The sequence below is a fragment of the Delphinapterus leucas genome, chromosome 21, assembly GCF_059928025.1.
Source record: "Delphinapterus leucas isolate spDelLeu-1000000601 "Yukka" chromosome 21, BTC_Dleu_Yukka2, whole genome shotgun sequence".
NCBI classification, from domain to species: Eukaryota; Metazoa; Chordata; class Mammalia; order Artiodactyla; family Monodontidae; genus Delphinapterus; species Delphinapterus leucas.
Genome location: NC_143149.1, coordinates 15,455,569 through 15,471,689, shown reverse-complemented (window position 1 = coordinate 15,471,689; position 16,121 = coordinate 15,455,569). Strand labels below are relative to the sequence as shown.

At 40.0% G+C, this 16,121-nt stretch overlaps 1 protein-coding gene across 1 annotated transcript; it reads left to right on the top strand.

Moving 5' to 3' along the window:
- The first annotated feature begins 3,134 nt into the window (after window positions 1-3,134).
- On the top strand, window positions 3,135-14,252 carry TRIML2 (tripartite motif family like 2). Its single transcript, XM_022570962.2, has 7 exons — window positions 3,135-3,447; window positions 3,727-3,822; window positions 6,088-6,282; window positions 7,452-7,592; window positions 9,594-9,616; window positions 9,788-9,888; window positions 13,672-14,252. The coding sequence occupies exons 1-7, from the start codon at window positions 3,259-3,261 to the stop codon at window positions 14,241-14,243; spliced, it is 1,317 nt and encodes a 438-aa protein (XP_022426670.2). The 5' UTR covers window positions 3,135-3,258; the 3' UTR covers window positions 14,244-14,252.
- The last annotated feature ends 1,869 nt before the right edge of the window (window positions 14,253-16,121 follow it).

Sequence of the window (16,121 nt, the reverse complement as noted above, 5' to 3'; positions counted from 1 at the left end):
ATTCTCAACCACTGTGCCACCAGGGAAGCCCAGCAGTGTTTTTTTTTTAATAAATATTTTTTATTTTATTTATTTTTAAATTTATTTTATTATTTTATTTTTGGCTGCATTGGGTCTTTGTTGCTGTGCATGGGCTTTTCTCTAGTGGAGGCGAGCAGGGGCTACTGTTCCTTGCGGTGCGCGCGCTTCTCATTGCAGTGGCTTCTCTTGTTGCAAAGCACAGGCTCTAGGCATACAGGCTTCAGTAGTTGCAGCACGCGGGCTCAGTAGTTGTGGCTTGCGAGCTCTAGAGCGCAGGCTCAGCAGGCTTAGTAGTTGTGGCGCATGGGCTTAGTTGCTCCGCGGCATGTGGGATCTTCCCGGACCAGGGGTCGAACTCATGTCCCCTGCATTGGCAGGCAGATTCTTAACCACTGCGCCACCAGGGAAGCCCTATTGCAATGTTATTTTAGTTGACGTACAGGAAGAAAATCTGTCCTCACACTAATACATAGTTGGAAAAGGGGAGGTCATTCTAATACCTTTTTCAGATAATTGTTTTTTTCTTTTTTTTTGAAATCATATAAATGAACATTTGTCCTCTGTAACATTAAAATCCATTGATCTGTCTTATACTTTGAGTTCACTTTACCCTTGCATAATCTTGTAACATCATGCATTGGTCTTTTGGAAAACAATTGGTTCACCGAATTTGCAGATTTTCCAAATGTTGACACATTTCATTATGCAATAGCAAAAAAAACCCAGTTGTTAATATTCCTACCAATTTCATCAGAAAAGACCAAGTAGTGGGAAACTGTCAAGCTTAGAATAGTAGATACAAGTTTTCCAAAACTCTCATTTTTGCTTAAAAGCTCCAATTTTATCATTGGGAACTAATACACTCACTTGGTTTCCTTGAAATGACAGGGTCATTCTGTCAGTGTTTGAGAAAATGTCTTTTCCAAATCACTATATCTGAATGACCACAGTTTGTCTCATTTGTTCTTTCTACTAAAAATGACCTATGAAAAAACGCCGCTAGTATGGCTTACAACTCAAACAATCATAGAAAATGCTTTTTTGTGAGACAACCATTGTTTTTCCATATGCAGCATAAATGCTTTACACATATTTTCCATCTTGTCACCCAGAATGCTAAGTCTTGTACTCAGGGTTGAGATTTAATACTTTACTATTGCATCAAGAAATAAGAATGTTCTTAAAACGGGCTTTTTTTTTTCTTTTAAACTGGGAGCATGGAAATAGGTAGAGATTTAAAAAATACAATAAATGACTATGGTACTGTTTGGTGCTACTTCCTTGATTAATGGTAAGACAAACCAGCACTTTTATCTACTATCAGTGCAAATGTCAACACAGTGAAAAGGCAAATCAAGTCTGCTGCTTTAATATGTACCCTAAAAAAATAAGTGTCATCACGTATATAAGAGTAACAACTTCAGACATTTTTTTTGAAGTTTTGCATATCTTAAAAATTAAAAGAGGGTGAAGAGATTGATTGGTTGATGGTCAAGTTTGGGTGGAATTGAGAGCGTGAGAGGCAGAAGAAGCTAATAAATCCAGAAATGGAAGTTTGGGAGTTCTGCGCTCTGGCAGGTCAATTCCTTTCAAGAGCTATTGTCAAAAACTGGCTAATGAGATGGAATGGGCAGATGTAAATTAGAGAATTTTGATAAATTAATACTCGGTGTTATGGTGTCACCCAACAACGGCTGGAGATGGGATTAAACAAGGAAACTAAGGCAATTCTTTATTGGGAAAGAGATTCCCAAATTCAGTAGGTAATATACTTTAAGAATATAATTAAAATGTTTCTAGTGAAAAGGTAGAATTGTTGCTCAAAGGTAATCAGAATTATCTGGATGTAGGAGATTATAGATCCCTTGTTCTGTTTCCTTAAAATCTGTATGTACATATGTATATCTGTGCATATGTACATATATATACATGTATATATGAAAAAATATATGTATACGTACATATAAATGTGTGCAAATTCCCTTTACTATTTTTGAAAAGGTTTTATTTATTTGGGGGGGTTGTTTTATTTACTTATTTTAAAATATATTTTATTTATTTATTTGTTTGTTTTTGGCTGCGTTGGGTCTTCCTTGCTGCGTGCGTGCTTTCTCTAGTTGCAGCGAGCCGGGGGCTACTCTTCGGTGCAGGACGTGGGCTTCTCATTGCGTTGGCTTCTCCTCTCTGAGAAGCATGGGCTCTAGGCACGCGGGCTTCCGTAGTTGTGGCTCGCGGGCTCTAGAGCGCAGGCTCAGTAGTTGTGGCGCACGGGCTTCGTTGCTCTGCGCCATGTGGGAACTTCCCGGACAAGGATTTAAACCCTTGTCCCCTGCATTGGCAGGCGGATTCTTAACCACTGTGCCACTAGGGAAGCCCTATTTATTTTTTTAACGAACACCTTTTAATGGCCAAGTCTCTAGTGAGACGTGCTTTGGGCTTCGGGCGCAAAACTTGCCTTACCTCACTCAGGCGCATGCGCACTTAGGGAGTCCAAAAGGGCGCGCTTCTCAGGTATGCGCACCTTGAAATCTGAAAGTAAGTGCGCTTCTCATGTATGCGCACCTTGAAATCTGAAAGTAAGCCCTTCCTTAAAAGTGGTAACCCGTTGCCTCACCTTTCTATGGTTTAAGGAGGCATACAAGGAGGCCCTTGCTTTTTGGCTCGTGCAAGCACTGGGTGGGTGATTCCTTTAATTTGCGACCTGAGTGCCTGAGGCTAGGCTCTGCCTCTGCCTCCCCTTAGTCCCAGAAGCTCCTAAGTTCCTCTCATGCTCTTTGCAGCAGTGTGCCTTCTTTGAGCACCATTTTTTTTCTTTTCTTTTTTTTTAGGCCATGCCGCATGGCAGGTGGGATCTTAGTTCCCTGATCCGTGCCCCCTGCAGTGTAAGGGCTTAGTCTTAACCACTGGACCACCAGGGAAGTCCCTCTTTTTTTTTAATGACTTGCAGGGAGGTGGCTTGCTGTGTTGTCACTTGTAAATAATTTTCAACCAATTGCTTGAAATTCTTAGGAAACTTGATCGTTCGTGTAACTCCTGTCTCCTTTCCCAAGCACGTGGCTGCCAAAGATTTGCTGGATTTGAGGAGTCCAGGATGCACTGAGCTGCTGACGCTTGACTGCGGACTGAGGTTAACAAGTGTATGCACCAGAACACTGCCACTCTCTTCCTTTTCAGAGTACGGGGAGGTGTATTCCACATCAGAAGCAGCCCAATTTTCAACTAGGGCCACCTGCCGGCATGTCTAAAAGGCTCCGCTTCCAGTTACAGCAAGAAATCCCAGAAGATGCCCACTATGAGATACATCTGGAGCCATCACAGCGGTTCTGCCATGATGACCAAATCACGCTTTGTGACAAGTACTTCACGTCCCTGGAGCACAAGAATCACGTGGTATATGGAGTACAAGAGGCTGCTGAGAATTATAGGGTAAGCTTCATGCAGATCCCAGACCACTGTCATTCTGGCTGCCTCCTCTTATTTATTACCTTATTTATTTGGGGGACAGATATTCTGATCCTCCAAGACCATTCCCTTAGTTGATGTTTATCAAAGAATACTAGATAAGTACCATATTTAGACCTTCAACTTCAAGGCTAGGAAAACATTGTAGTCAGGGCTATTGGCCTTTCAGTTGTCTAAGGTTAGGAATCTATCTGTTGTAAAGCAATTACTTTACCTGGAATTCTGTGATATATTTCTCTGCAGAAGTTATTCCAGGAGATATTGAACACATTGAAGGAGAAACTTGAAGTAGCTAAAAGCATATTGGCTGATGAGCAAGAAAGAATGGTGATGATGCAGGTCAGTGCTTATCTTGATCCTTAGGGGGAAATTACCCATAATGTTGGATAGCAAATAATATAAACACAATCAAAAGACAAATGACAAACCAGGAAAAACTACTTGAAATCCATAGGTAGGAAAAGTGTTAATTTCTTCATGTGTAAAAAGCTCTTAAAAGTCAATAAGCAGGGGACTTTCCTGGTGGTCCAGTGGTTAACACTCCAGGCTCCCACTGTAGGGGGCATGGGTTCTATCCCTGATTGGGGAACTAAGATCCCACAGCCGCACAGCCAAAAAAAAAGTCAATGAGCAAAAGACTAGAAACTCTACAGAAAAATGATCAAAGACATGAGAGTTCACAGAAAACAAAATGCAGATATCTTTTGAACATACTGAATTGGTCCATAAGCTCATGGTAAGAGAAATACAAATTAACTATATTAAATTTGTTAGTGAGATGGCATTTGCATCCCTTATTGGCAAAGACTGATAGCACAGTTTATAACAATGCCATAGGAGAATGAGCAGCTTATGTACTTTTTTTGGTGGCCATGTAAATCCTGAAGCCATTTAAAGGGCAATTTAAGAATTACTATTCCAGGGTGGGGGGGGGTATAAATTAGGAGTTTGGGATTAACATATACAGTACTATATATAAAACAGATATATATATTTAGATCTATAAATATATATATTTTATATATAGGGAAAAGAATCTGAGAAATATATGTGTAAGTGAGTCACTTTGCTGTACACCTGAAACTAACACAACATTGTGTCAACTATACTTCAATAAAAAAAAAATAAAGAATTACTATTCAAATTGAGGAATCACCATCCATTATGCACATTTCACTTCTAATTTCAGACCCTCCCTTCATATGTAACTGTTCTGCTAGTTATACTAGATTCTCATCCAGTTGAGGATGGTAGGCATTTTTTTCAGCTCCAAGCACCATATATTAACAAATATTGGGGTCCCACTGTTTGCCAGGAGCTATGCTAGGTGCTGGGGATTCAGTAGTGAAAAGAAAAACAAAACAAACAATCCTGGCCTTGTGAAATTGACATTCTAGTGGAGGTAAACAAGTAAAATGTGTAGTATGTTACATTGTAAGTGCTGTACATTTTCTTAAAAAAAAAACAGGAGTGATGGGATGTACTTTTAAACAAAGTGATCAGGACCTTGTCATTCCAAAATTGGTTTTGAGAAGACTCCAGGAGGTGAGGAAGTGAGCTGTGCAGTCGTGGGAAGAATATTCTAGGCAGAGGGAAGGGCAAGTACAAAGATCTCAAGACTGGTGTGTCCTTGGTTGGGGTTATGAAGGAAGTGGAGGCTAATAGGTGATGAGATCAGAAGGCCACATCTTATAAGGAAGTTGATTTTCTTTTCTTTTTTCTCTCTTTTTAAAAATTTATTATTTTTTAATGAAAAAAGGAAGCCAGTGGAAACTTTTGAACAGAGCAGTAATGTGATCTAACTTCCATTTTCGTAGGAATAGTCTAGCTGCTGAATGAGAATAAGACTGTAGGAGGGTGAGAGCACAGGTGGGGGGACCTGAAAGGGACTCTTTGCAATAGTCAAGGACAGGTAATGGTGAACTGCGGGGGAGGGGTGGTAGACGTGGTGAGAATAGTCAGGTTCTTGATAAATCTTGACTCCACAGAGTCTCAGGAGGTTAAATATGGTCATTAAGCTGACTACTCCCAATGGATGTCTTTAGCTCAGACTTCCCGGTGGTGGGTTTTCATGTCCCACTTCCTGCCTAGCATCTCTCCTTGGATGGCTAACTGACTAATCAAAATTGACATATCCCACACTCAGCTGCTGATACCCTCCCCACTTCTGGAGTCTACCCCTTCCGTACTTTTCTATGTTTTGGCAACTGTATTCTTTGTCTAAAAACCTTAGAGTCACCTTTTGATTCCTCTTTTCTCACACCCCCTATCCAAAGCATCTCACACCCCCTATCCAAAGCAGCAAAAGCCATTGGTGCTGCCTTCCCGTTTTCCTGGTCTCCTTTTTGGTCACTGAGGTTGTATAGATTCCTCAGTTTTCTAAGTCAATTAACATTTCTTCATCTACATTTCATTTTCTAAGATTGTATTGATGTCTTGGCTGATGTTGACTCTGAAATTCTCTCTGTCCTTTGTATTATGTATCTGTTACTTCTTCCCCTGTACTTTTATATTTCTTTGTCTTTATATTAAAATTATAGATGGAAAGTAACCATAGGTATTTATCTGTGGTGTTTAACCTGAATTCTGTCATCTATGGTGAAGGAAGAAGAACAGAATTTGAAAGCGATGATTGAGTCTGAATATAGGATAAGGTTCTGGTTGATGACTGAAGAAAACAAAGTGAACTTCCAGAGTCCACAAGGGCGCGGATTCAACCTGAACTTGAGAGAAGCCAGTCAGAACCAACTGATGGAGTTTGCCACAAAGCTAAAGGAGAAGTTCCAGGAAATACTACAGGTGAGATGTGAAACATGGCATCCTAACAATATTTGGGAAATGAGAGAAAGAAGAGCTGAACAGTATGTCAATTCTAGAATAAGACATCCACTGACAACCATGGATCTATTAAAAGAAGGGATATAGTCATCTAGCAATTCTATTTCTGATAATTTATCTCGCAAATATACTTACATGCATATAAAAGGACACGTGGGTAAGGAAGTGCGGTAAAATTATTTCAGTATAGAGCCGTGGCTTTGAGGTAGTCTTTGAAGCCAGATTGATGAGATTTGTATCTGGGTTCTGCAATTTACTAGCCTCTAGGTGACCTTAGACATGTTGCTTAACCTCTGACTTGGTTTCCTTAGCTGTAAAATGAGGATAATAGCCCTTAGTTCATAACATTGTTGTGAGGCTTCAGTGTGATAATCTACATAGAGCTCTTTAAATAGTGTTTGTATGTCTGTACATTATTGTGTAATGTAAGTATTAGGTGTTACTATAATATTTGTTGATAGGAAGAGAGTAGATACAACCTGTATCCATCAATGTTGGACTCATGAACTACATTGTACAGGACATACAATGGAATGCTCTTCAGCATTTAGAAAAGATAACATGGCTCTATACATGTAGATAAGGAATGCTCTCCAAGAGCATATTATTTATTAAGAAAAAAATCAAGCTGTCAGATCAGCAGTGGAGTATGATATCACTTGAGTTAAGAAAAAAATAACATGGAACATTCATGTATTTAACTAGGTGGAGCTTCTTTGCCAGGATAGAAAGGAAACTGGTATCCTTTCTGGTTTGATTATCTATTTTATTCTCATCAGTGAATTTAATTTTTAATTAAATTATAATAAGCCATAGTTTTAATTTAATGAAGGAAATAGGAAACTTCCTGAAAAAACTGCAGAGCAAAAAAAAGTGATCTGTTTTAGGTCCAGGTTGTGAACTGATTAAGTAGACTATGTGGATACTGTCCACATCAACATAAATATATTGTGTCAAAGAATTAAGTTTCTATTGAGGTGTCTTGCTTGACACAGGGGAATATCCTGGCCTTGTCTAATTATTTCTGTTTCTGGGGTGGCAGGCAGTAAAGCAGGTTTTTAAAGAGATGGTTGAATTAGCGAATAAGAGAAATTGTCAGCTGTTGAATAGTAATAAGGATGCTTCTGCAGAGACTGAACTGTTTGGGGAGAGAGAACATGAGTAAACTGAGGGAGAGTGAAGTCAGGCTCTCTGAACAGATCTGCGGCCTCCAGAAGATCACCACAGAGCTGGAGAAGAAGTGTGGGCAATCTGCCTCAGCGTTGCTCCAGGTAAGATTCTGGGAATAACCTTCACTACAGTATTTGAGAAATGAGAATTGGACAGTACTTATTAGGGGCCAGTTCTAGAACACAGTACCCAGTGATCTTCAGTCATACATGAAGGCTACCAAAAGCATTATGACTCATTATAAAATCATAGTATGTATAGAGCTGCTTCACTGATCAGTAGTAAATATGAATTGAGATGTCCTTTAATAAGGTAAATAATTGGTTAGTCAAATTATGATGTATTCCTACAATAGAATATTCTGCAACCATAAAAAAACGAGTAAAGCAGTTCTAAATGCACTAAAAGATTATCTTCAGGATATCTCATTAAGTGAAAAAAACATGCAGAAAACTTTTTGTTATTTAGAGTATATGTATAAGCATATATGCTCATTAACATTCAGACAACCTCTGGCAAAATAAACACAAACATTGTAATCAGCAGTAACCTTGGGAAACAAGGGTGAGACTTACTTGTATAGTATTGTTTGTTTTTTAAACTGTTTTGATTCTTTGTAGTTTTTATTTTTTTATTTTTGGCCAGGCTGCGCAGCTTGTGGGATCTTAGTTCCCCAACCAGGGACTGAACCCGGGCCCTTGGCAGTGAAAGTGCAGAGCCCTAACCACTGGACCCCCAGGGAATTCCCAGTATTGTGTATTTTAAATTTTGTTGAGTAACATGCATTACTATTTTCAAAAAGTAAATTTTTATCTTTTGAAGACTGTTTATATCCTTCTGCCAAGCCCACATTTGCAATATGAGTACTCTGAGAAGCCCCTGCACATAAACCCTTAGGTTCTGTTCTAGAGCCATGCGTAGTTCCAGACAGTGCAGATAGGTGTGACCCAGTTATGTTCAGTTCCTGACCTGGTTCCAGCCACTATCCCCAGCTTAGCAGGCTCAATTCTTTTCTTTTTTGTTTGTTTGTTTGTTTTTTAATAACTAATGAGTTTATTATTGTTTTAAATGAATGACTAAAGAGCAATTTCTAAATCTTTCCAACTTTAAATTCCAAGAAGATAAACAGCAAGACAGAGCCCCATTGCAGAAATGCCCCAGGGGCCTCAATCAATCACAAGGCCCTGGAGTCCGGGAACCTCTGTTTCAGGGGCTGAAGAACAGGGCAGCCGGCAACCCCAGGGTCTGGGTGCCCCACCATGCCCGTGGCTCCCACCCCTGCCACCTGCCAGGCCCCCCCAGCCCCTCCCCACAGGGGGCTTCCTTCTGGGCCCACTGGGCCCGCCACCCCCAGGTCCTGAACCCGCTGCCTCTCAGGAGTCTCCGAGGGCGCCCTGCCCCTCCACCGGCCACCCCTGGGTTCCCACCCGCCCAGGAACACCCACGCCCCAACACCCACAGGGGACAGAAGCACTTGCGGCCACACAAAGACCCATTCCCACACCCAGCGTGGGTCAGTGGCCCCGTCCCATGCGCCCCCGGGTCCCCCCCTTCCTGCCTCTGCCCAAGGCCTGAGTGGGTCACCACAGGGCTGGCTGGGGCCCAGGGTGTCCCAGATGTACCCCCGCCCTGCCACCCAGGGCTCAGCAGGCCCCTCTTCGGGGAACAAAGTCCACCCTTCCCACAGGTGGACACTCCCGGGGCAGGGACCCCCAGAGCCCGCCCCCGCCCCCCCCTCCACAAGGCTACGCCTGTCTCTGTGGCTGCAGGAAGCCCGGGCGGAGGACGCGGGGCAGCAGGCTCAATTCCTGCCAGCCCCAGGACAGAAAGCAAATAGATGGGCAGAATTTGAATGTGGAGCATTGTGAATTTGAGGTATAGAAGATTAAATCCCTTGGGAATATAACAGTGATTTCAAGCATTTTTCTGACTTTTCCTATTCAGTGTCGAACTTTGGTATCTGAGAATTAGCACCATGAGGCTGAAGAAATTACATGGAAATCGAGTTTCATTATTATAAGAGAAAATACTTTCATGAGCACAATTCACAAAAGGCTTGGCTTAAATACCCGCTAGTAATTTTGTCTCTTTTCACCCCATAGAATGCAAGATATTCTTTGGAAAGGTAAGTTATTCATTTTGGAAACACTTAGGTCAGATTCACAATCTGATTTGTGAGCACACAGGGGTTAGAGATGTTGGGGTGCGGATAGCAAGGCCATGTAATGAGATCCATCCTCTGGATGGAGGGGCCTGCGGTCTACACAGGTAACTGAGATTGTCCTTTCTTTAACAGGAGTGAGTCACTACTGCTTCAGTGTCTAGAGCCCGCCCGAATCACAGACCTGAGTTTATGCCAAATAACAGGAATGAGCAAAATGCTAGAAGTGCTGCAAAGTGAGTTGACACACGTCCATGATCACAGGACACTTTACATTTGTATTTGAGGATAAAATGAACATCCTACCATAAGTGAAATTCCAGATAGCTTAAGGATTTAAAACGACTCTTTGCAAATATTTCTCTCCTGTGGTTTATATTTTCATTTGTCTAACAGTGTCTTTTGAAGAGCACAAGTTTTAGATTTTGAAGTTACCTTTTTCTATTTTAAATGGTGTGTGCTTTTTGTGTCCTAAGAAATCTTTTTTTACCCCGACAAAGATTTCTTTCTAGAATTTTTACAGTTTTAGTTTTTGCATTTAGGTCTATTGTTCATTTAAAGTTGTGTGTGTTTGTTTTTTGGCTGCACTGTGTGGCATGCAGAATCTTAGTGCCCTGACCAGGGATCAAACCCGTGGAAGCACAGGGTCTTAACCACTGGACTGCCAGTGGGACCCCTAAAGTTATATTAGTGTACGATTCGAGATATGGTACAACTCCCCTCCTCTTTTAGTACATGTATGTATCCAGTTGTTCCAAAATCATTTGTTAAAAATCCGTGGGCACATACGAGCAGATCTATGTCAAGTCTAATAGGTCCATTGATCATTGTATCTATCCTTTTGCTAATACCACGTTGGCTTGATTGATTACTCTACAAAAAGTCTTAAAATTGGGCACTGTGAGTTCTTCAGATTTGGTCCTTCAAAAATAATTTTGGCTACTCTAAATTCTTCACATAAATTTTAAAATGAGCTTGTTGGCATCTACAAAAAACCTGCTGGGGTTTTGATTGGTATTACACTGAATCTATAGAACAATTTAGGGATATGGTGGTATATCTCCATTTATTTAGGTCATCTTTGATTTCTCTCAACAGTGTTTTGTAGTTTTCAGCTAATATTGTACATATTTAATTAGATACCTAAGTATTTTTTAGTTCTATTCATGGAATTAAATATCAACTTCTAATTGAAATTTTATTTATTTCTAGTTTATCGATGGTATATAGAAATATTCATTTGTGTATATTGATTGACATTGTATCTTACAACTGTGCTAAACTGATTTATTAGATCTAGTGACTTTTATAGATTTTGAGGGGATTCTCTACAAAGATATTCAAGTAATCTATAAATATAGACAATTTTTTTCTTCCTTTCTGTAAGCCTTTTCTGTATTCTTCTTACCTTTTGCACTTACTAGCGCCTTCAATATGATGGTGAATAGGAGTGGTGAGAATCATCTACCTTCTTCCTGATCTTAAGAAGAAAGAAAGCATTGTTTTTCACCTTTAAGTTTAATGTTAGCTGTAGGTTTTTCATAGTTGCCTTTTGTCAAGTTGAGGAAGTTCCCTGTCTACTCCTGATTCACTAAAACTTTGTATCATGAACAGATGTTGAATTTATTAGATGCTTTTTTCTGTATCTACCAAAATATTTATTTTTTTCCTTTATATATTGATATGAATTATATTTGCTTCATATGTTGAACCACCCTTGCATTCCCAAGATAAACTCTTGGTAATAATGTTTTAGCCATTTTACATATTGCCAGATTCAATGTAGTAATGGTTTTTAAAGAATTTTTGCATTTATGCTAATGAGACATATTTTTCTGTAGCTTTCTTGTAATCCATTGGCACTTTATTTAATACATTTTATTTCTGTTTCTAGATAATGTATTTAGTTCTTTGTCAAATCCACTTAGTCTTGCTTTCTTTAGTTTCCTATATTCTGTAGATACTTTTAAGTTTTTCTTTTTGTTTCTAAGCATAGTAAGCAAAAATTATTGTAGAGTTTGTGCCTGGCAATTCCAGTATGTAAAATTCTTCAGATTTTTAAAAAATAAATTTATTCATTTATTATTTTTGGCTGCATTGGGTCTTCGTTGCCGCAAGCGGGGGCTACTCTTTGTTGTAGTGCACTGGCTTCTCATTGCAGTGGCTTCTTTTGTTGCAGAGCACAGGCTCTAGGCATGCAGGCTTCAGTAGTTGTGGCATGTGGGCTCAGTAGTTGTGGCTCATAGGCTCTAGAGCGCAGGCTCAGTCACTGTGGCACACGGGCTTAGTTGCTCCGTGGTGTGTGGGATCTTCCCAGACTAGGGATCAAACCCATGTCCCCTGCAATGGCAGGCGGATTCTTAACCATTGCGCCACCAGGGAAGTCCTTCAGATTTATTTCTGCTAGTCTCACTCAGTAGTACTTTTTTACTTTGAGTGTGTGGTTAATGATTTTTTTAATAGTAAGCTTTCCTTTTTTCCTTAAATATTATTTTTAGAAGTTCTTTGAGGACAGAAATGAAGGTGTACATACTTCTAGAGAAATTTTGCATTTATTTCTGCCAGTCTTCTGGAAATACTAGGAGCCTGGGACAAGTTGAAATTTAAAATTCAAGGCTTGTGGCTTTTAAGACCACTTTAATAATGATATGAATTAAGTGCAGAGATTTAAGTTCATTTGCCCATAAAACTTGCTGCTGGATTAGATGTTAAAGAAAGAAATCAAGGACTACTACAGGTTTATGGCTTGACCAACTATAAAGCAATAAGTGTTCTACTGAAAAGTAGAAACTGGGAAAGGATAGGTTTGGAGTTCCATTTTGGATGGAGTATGTTTGAAATTTCTGCGTTTTGTTCAACTGGTATTTGTCAATTTTTTACGGAGTAAGTCATGAACATATAGAAGATATTTAAAACTGAGGCTATATAAAGGCACTTAGGGGAAAAGAGTACAAGTAGTGAAAAGTAAGACCCAGGACCAATCCCTGAGAAATCTGAATATTTAAAAGTTGAACAGAAAGAAATGAGAAGGAACAGTTAGCGATATGAAGGCACATACCACTTTCATTCACATATAAGAAATCACAGTGAGTGTTCTTGATCTCAGCTTGATTTTTCTGGAGGATTCTCACAGGATTTCTGGCCTCTGATATGTTCTCTTTTGATTTACTCAACATTAAGGGCCTGCTGGCAGCAGTTTCTAAGTATCTGTCACATCTTGGTGATATTTAAGATGAAGAAAGCAGTTCAGTCACAGGATAGAGCCATGAATTAACTGCTCTATTAGAAGACTTAATGTTTCTGGCTGTTCCAGGCTTGGAGAAGATCTTTAGGGACTAGAGTTGGGTCTCAGGTGATACTGGGCTAGGACTGAGTATCAGGTCATTTTTACAGCCCGGCAGAATTCCTTTCTGTTTTGAGAGGTATTTCTAAACCTCTCCGTAGTTCATTATTCATTATTTTGTTCTTCTTCCTCAGATAGATTTCATTTTTATCTCCTTCCATTATCTTATTGACTTTGTTCCTCTGTGATGTCCATTTCTGTTTTTTTTCTTTTTTTCTTTTTTGGCATTGGAAGCACGGGAGTCGTAACCACTAGGCCACCAGGAAATTCCCCCATTTCTTGAAACAGAGCTTAGGGGTCCCTTTATCTGCTTACTTTTTTTTTTTTTTTTTTGCGGTACGCGGGCCTCTCACTGTTGTGGCCTCTCCCGTTGCAGAGCACAAGCTCCGGATGCGCAGGCTCAGTGGCCATGGCTCATGGGCCCAGCCGCTCCATGGCATGTGGGATCTTCCCGGACTGGGGCATGAACCCGTGTCCCCTGCATCGGCAGGCGGACTTTCAACCACTGCGCCACCAGGGAAGCCCGGGTCCCTTTATCTGTGCTCTCCTAGATTGCGTCTCCCATATCTGTTCCTGAGACCCATGCCCACTCATGAGGAAGCCCCTGCATGTTAGAAATCATCAGTCTCTGGCACTGACAAGCCCCTAGGTTAACTAAATTTCTTTCTCCCTGCAGGACCTATAACTTTGGACCCTAAGACAGCTCATCCCTGTCTGGTCTTATCTGAGGATCTGAGAAGTGTGAGACTCAGAAATGTGCAGCAGGATGTACCCAGTCACCCAGAGAGATTTGACTTCAGCGCCACTGTGTTGGGTGTGGAGAGCTTCACCTCAGGGCGGCACTACTGGGAGGTGGATGTGGAAAAGGCAACACAGTGGCAGCTGGGCGTACACGGAAGCTCTGCCAGCAGAAGTGCTTCCGGAGATAAGGTTTTATTCACAGGATCCATTATGGGAACTGATTATACTTTCTGGGCTTTTCCCCCTTTAAAAAGGGTTTCCTGGAGAGACCAAATGCACAGAGTTGGAGTTTTCCTGGACTATGAGTATGGCCAGATATCCTTCTATGATGTGACAAAGAGATCCCTCATCTATAATTTCTCTGATCTAGCCTTCCAAGGAGCTCTCAGGCCTGTATTTTCTCTTTGTATTTCAAATGGAGGCATGAATTCAGACTCTCTGAGCATCTGCCTCCCTCATGTTTCTTCCTGTAATGGTACTTTTAGCCCTCAATCTTCTTTGGTGTGAAATCTAAGACCACAAGAGGCCAGAATATTACAAGCCTGACTTTATATAAATTATTTTACAAAGTAATCCAATAAAAGATTTTTAGCACTTGAGTTGGAACCCAGGTTAACACCCCAGAGCCTTTGCATTCATGTGGCTTTCAACCCCCATTTCGTGGAAGAGGTTACATTTAACCTGAATCATGGATGATAATAACTGAAGGGCTCCACGTTAATTAGAACAGCAAATGCCTATGCAGCATAAGATTGGGAAATTAGAGACGGAAATAGTCTGGGATCCTTAAGACTAGGTTAAGGACTCTAGAGATTTCTGAAAACAGAATTGGGTATAATCAAGACTTTAGATTTGAGGCTATCATCAGAGTGACATGTAGAATGGAGACATCCTATTCCTGACATTGTCAAGACTTCTAACATCACTCCAAATAGAGGACAAATTAAGTTCCCTGGATACCTTATCTCAGTGGGGAGGAGGTGTTGCAGAAAATGTATTTTAAAAATATTTCAAGTATCCAACTTCTCTCTTACAAGGAAAATTAGATTTCTTAAAAGAAGCCTGATAGTTCACTGCTTTGAAAAGCTATTACATTAAGTAATGTTGTAGTGGTGTCTTGTATTTGCTTTCAACTTTCTCTATTTGATAATCAACTGAAAATTTTTTGCTAGAGCCTTGTTCAGGGGTGGTCATACAATGCTGAAAAGACAACAAAAATATTTACTAGAGGGACTTTTAATGAAAGGTTTAACATAGTGTATCTCCCTTTATGTTTTTAACAACCTATAAGTGTGTATTGATCTTTGTTATTCAAATGTAGAAGCTGAGGCTCAGAGGTGATTTAATTTTCCTAAAGTCACATAGCTGTTAAGTATCTAGTAAGTGACAAGGGTAAAGAATTAAACCTGGATCATCATTTTAAAAGCAAGCTCTGTCTCAAATTTGTAAAAAATGTAAGCCTGGAAAAAGTCATTGCATATCTTCACATCAAATCACAAGACTTAAGGGGAAATTAGCCCTGATCTGAGAAGTGGGGTTTAGCTCAGGTGAGTGAGCTGGAAGTTAGATGATCATTTGAGACATTGAGATTTAGAACTCAGAATAATGGTTCTCAAACCCCTTCCCAATTTCCTGTGGGAAAGATGACGATTTACTTTATAGGGAAATGTGAGAATTTAATAATAATTGTATATATGAGTCTAAATCTTCACCTTCATCTTACCTCAAATTTCTCCTGCCTCCACAACTTGACTCTTAAGAACTATTTTCCCAAACTTAGAAACCAAGAGAGAATGCAGCATGTCCTACCAATGTCAGTCTGAGACATTGTCTAACCAACACAAAAAGATTATTTAAATTATTTAGGAAAATGCATCTGCGATTGACTTTGGTAGTTACCAGCTGATGAGAACCCAGACACTTAAGTTACATGTTAACTCGAAGAATTATCTGGTAGAAAAGAAATCCTTAAAGGTTTTGGTTTTATTACCATGTAGAGTATTAACCAGTTTTGGATCTACCCTAAGAAATTTTATTTAAACTGCTTCTCATTTCTCTTGCAACAAACTTTACTCTCTAACTGGTTCCCTAACTAATTACTGAGTTGAGCAAAATCTTTGACATATCACTGTCAATATTTGTATGAGGATCATGAATTTTAGCCTTTGAAAATAATACTTTAGCACAGCCTACTGACCCTCTGAATAAATGGATGCCTAGTGTATCCTTCCACCAGTCACAGAGACTTTGCACATACACTTCCCTGACTTCAGTCACCACTCTCCCCCTTTTCGCTAATTCAGCTTCAGTGTTGCTCCTCAAAGCAGCCCTCCTTGACAAACTTAACAAGGGAGAATCCTGGGACATCACTGCACCACTTACAGC

What these genes read in the sequence shown, in the direction of transcription:
- TRIML2 (XM_022570962.2), top strand. Translation starts at nt 3,259, where the DNA reads ATGTCTAAAAGGCTCCGCTTCCAGTTACAGCAAGAAATCCCAGAAGAT. An exon ending in AGGCTGCTGAGAATTATAGG is followed by an intron (nt 3,448 to 3,726) that starts GTAAGCTTCATG and finishes ATTTCTCTGCAG; the next exon opens with AAGTTATTCCAGGAGATATT. An exon ending in GCAAGATATTCTTTGGAAAG is followed by an intron (nt 9,617 to 9,787) that starts GTAAGTTATTCA and finishes TTTCTTTAACAG; the next exon opens with GAGTGAGTCACTACTGCTTC.